General features: G+C 51.7%; 1 protein-coding gene across 1 annotated transcript in view; it reads left to right on the top strand.

Annotated features, from left to right (window-relative positions):
- Window positions 1-2214, top strand: part of LOC130586171 (voltage-dependent N-type calcium channel subunit alpha-1B-like) — a gene marked incomplete at both ends in the record, with an annotated part of 86483 nt that extends 84269 nt beyond the window's left edge. Inside the window, one exon of the mRNA XM_057386891.1 lies at window positions 2118-2214. Coding sequence (XP_057242874.1) covers window positions 2118-2214 — 97 coding nt within the window. The remainder of the gene's footprint in view (window positions 1-2117) is intronic.
- Between the last annotated feature and the right edge of the window lie 621 nt (window positions 2215-2835).

Here is a 2835-nt window from a genome sequence, read left to right as displayed (position 1 = left end):
GTTTCCCTTGGGAAAAGCTGATTTTTCCTTGGTTTCCCTTGGGAAAAGCTGATTTCTCCCATTTTCCCTTGGGAAAAAAACCTGATTTTTCTCCATTTGCTTTGGGAAAAGCTGATTCTGCCCCATGTTTCCTGGGAAAACCTGATTTTTTCCCCGTTTCCTCTGGGAAAAGCTGATTTTTCCTCGGTTTCCCTTGAGAAAAAGCTGATTTTTCCTTGGTTTCTCTTGGGAAAAGCTGATTCTGCCCCATTTTTCCTGGGAAAAGCTGATTTTTCCCCATTTCCCTTGGAAAAGCCGATTCCTGCCGGATTTCACTGTCGTAACCTGTGCCGTTTCCTTTCCAGTTGCCGCATTCATTATAAGGATATGTACAATTTGTTACGTGTAATTGCTCCACCCCTGGGCTTAGGAAAGAAGTGCCCTCATAGGGTGGCCTACAAGGTTTGGAATCTCAGAGATCTCTCCAGCATCTCTAGCCCTGATCCTGCTCCTTTTTATCCCTTTTTCCCTCCCCCGAGTGCAAATGCAAACGGCGGAGAAAAGAAATCGCGACGTTGATGAATCCCTTGCCTGAAAAAAACAAGGAATGATGGACTGACTGCCTCCTTTWTCCTCCGTGCATCCCTTCCCCGTGTCCTCCCACACCCCAGCTGGCTGGGGCCAGGCAGTTTTATGAGACAGTGAACCCTCCAGCTTCCATCCTGCCAGCTCCAGGCAGGAAATGTTGGGGAAAAGCTTCCCAGCATCCCAATATATTCCAGAAAAAAAGGCACCCCAAGGTTCCCGGCGAGCAGCAAGTTTGTTTGGGATTTGTGGTGTTGCTGTTCCAGCTGAATGAGCAATTTTCCCTTTCCTGAGCTGGAAAATGCCTGGATCTGGGCAGTGGTTGAGTGGGGAGAGGTGAGGGGTGAGTTTTGCGTGGTGCTACAGCCGGAGGTTGTTTTGGGGGTTAAATTATGTCCCCAAACTGTGGTGGATACTCAGGGAAAGCTCCTGCTCACGGCACAGATGGGGTGTGGTGTGCTTGGGAGCCCAGGTGGGGGATTTGGGACAGATCTCATGGAGAAATCAGCACAGGATGGGCTTCAGTGGGGACCAGCTACAGCAGGGAGTTTCTTGGCGAGCAGAGGTGAAGGAGAAGGGTGGAAGCAGCCAGGCCAGAGCTGAGGCTGGCTTGGTGAAAAACAGGGAGAAATGAAGGAGAAACAGATCCCCTTCCCACCACTGCCAGTGCTGGGCTCTGGTTTGGCTGGAGCGGGGATTTGCAGAGTCCCAGCCTCAGACTGGAATGGGAATAATCCCAGTCTGTCCCTGGTATTGGGATGGGAATGGTCCCAGTCTGTCCCTGATATTGGGATGGGAACAGTCCCAGTCTGTCCCTGATACTGGGATGGGAATGGTCCCAGTCTGTCCCTGGTATTGGGATGGGAACAGTCCCAGTCTGTCCCTGATATTGGGATGGGAATGGTCCCAGTCTGTCCCTGATATTGGGATGGGAATGGTCCCAGTCTGTCCCTGATATTGGGATGGGAATGGTCCCAGTTTGTCCCTCAGCAAACACCCCACAATTGGCTTCTCCCTCATCTCAACCCCAACCCACAGTGCTGGTCCCTGGAAGGAAAGCTGGCACTTTGCTCCAGCCCTGTCCCATAACTCTGCCTCCCAGCCCTCCCTGGCATGGTGAACGGGCTGGTTTGGGGGTCCATGGGGAACCCTCCTTCCCCACCCCACCAGAGCCAGCCAAACCCAGCCCTGCCACCCCTTCTCCCCCAGGGGACATCCATCATCCCCCAGGGGACATCCATCATCCCCCAGGGGACATCCAGCATTCCCCATGGCCACGGGCCGTGTCCCTGCAGGAGGAGGAGACGTTGGGCACTGAACCACAGCAACAGAAGCGGATCCACCCTTCTCCCACCCCACCTCTTGAGTTTGATTTTGTTTCCCGGAGAAATCTGATTAACCAGATCTCTGTTTTCTTGTCTGCTTTCCCTTCTCTCTCCCTTTCATTTTTCCCACTGTGTTGCCTTTCCCCCCACCCGTTCCCCGTTTTCCCCGCCTCAATCCCGCTGGATTTCTGTGTCCTGTTGCTTTTGCCTCGGTCGCTGCGGTGCCAGCGGGCGCATCAGTTACACAGACATGTATGAGATGCTGAGACACATGTCCCCACCTCTAGGCCTTGGGAAGAAATGCCCAGCTCGTGTTGCCTATAAGGTAGAAACCCTCCCCAGGAGCTCCTGCCCAACCGCCAGCTTCTCGTGCCGTGGCTGAAGTGGGGTTTCTGTGGCCTTGGTGTTGTTCTTCTGGATTTTTCCCGGTGCTTTCTCTGCTTTCCGAGCGAGATTTTGGATATTCTGATTTTTAATTTTTTTTAATATTTATATATTTTTTTTAATAACTTTTTTTCTGGTCTTTGAAACTCTGGCACATCAGTTTGTGTTCCTGAATTTGTCTCTGCTCTCTATCAGTGTTCCTCTCTCTTCTCTCTCTTTCTGCTTCCATTGAGGTTAATTTGGGGATGGTGAATAATGAGCAAATTACCCCTCCCCAGTAGATCCCCATTTTTCTTCCTGGAGCTCTTTGGGTCACCAACCCTTCAGTAGAACGTTGATTTTTCCTCCTCGTAATTAGATTGAAGTTAGTTAGAGTGGACAGTGCTGTAGGAATGAGCAAAACAATTAAACAGAGACACCACCAGAAGGGCTCCTCGAACTGTGGGCAGCACATCCATGGATTGGTGCTGAGCATCTCCCCTGTGACTGTGGTGGGGTGTGGCATCCCCTGTCCTGCTCCTGCCAGGTGTCCCCTTGTGGTGTCACTCATGTCCCCCCAAAT

Source organism: Malurus melanocephalus, unplaced genomic scaffold, assembly GCF_030028575.1.
Source record: "Malurus melanocephalus ecotype Western Australia unplaced genomic scaffold, MMel_1.1 scaffold_1091, whole genome shotgun sequence".
NCBI classification, from domain to species: Eukaryota; Metazoa; Chordata; class Aves; order Passeriformes; family Maluridae; genus Malurus; species Malurus melanocephalus.
This window is presented reverse-complemented; position numbering and strand designations above follow the sequence as displayed.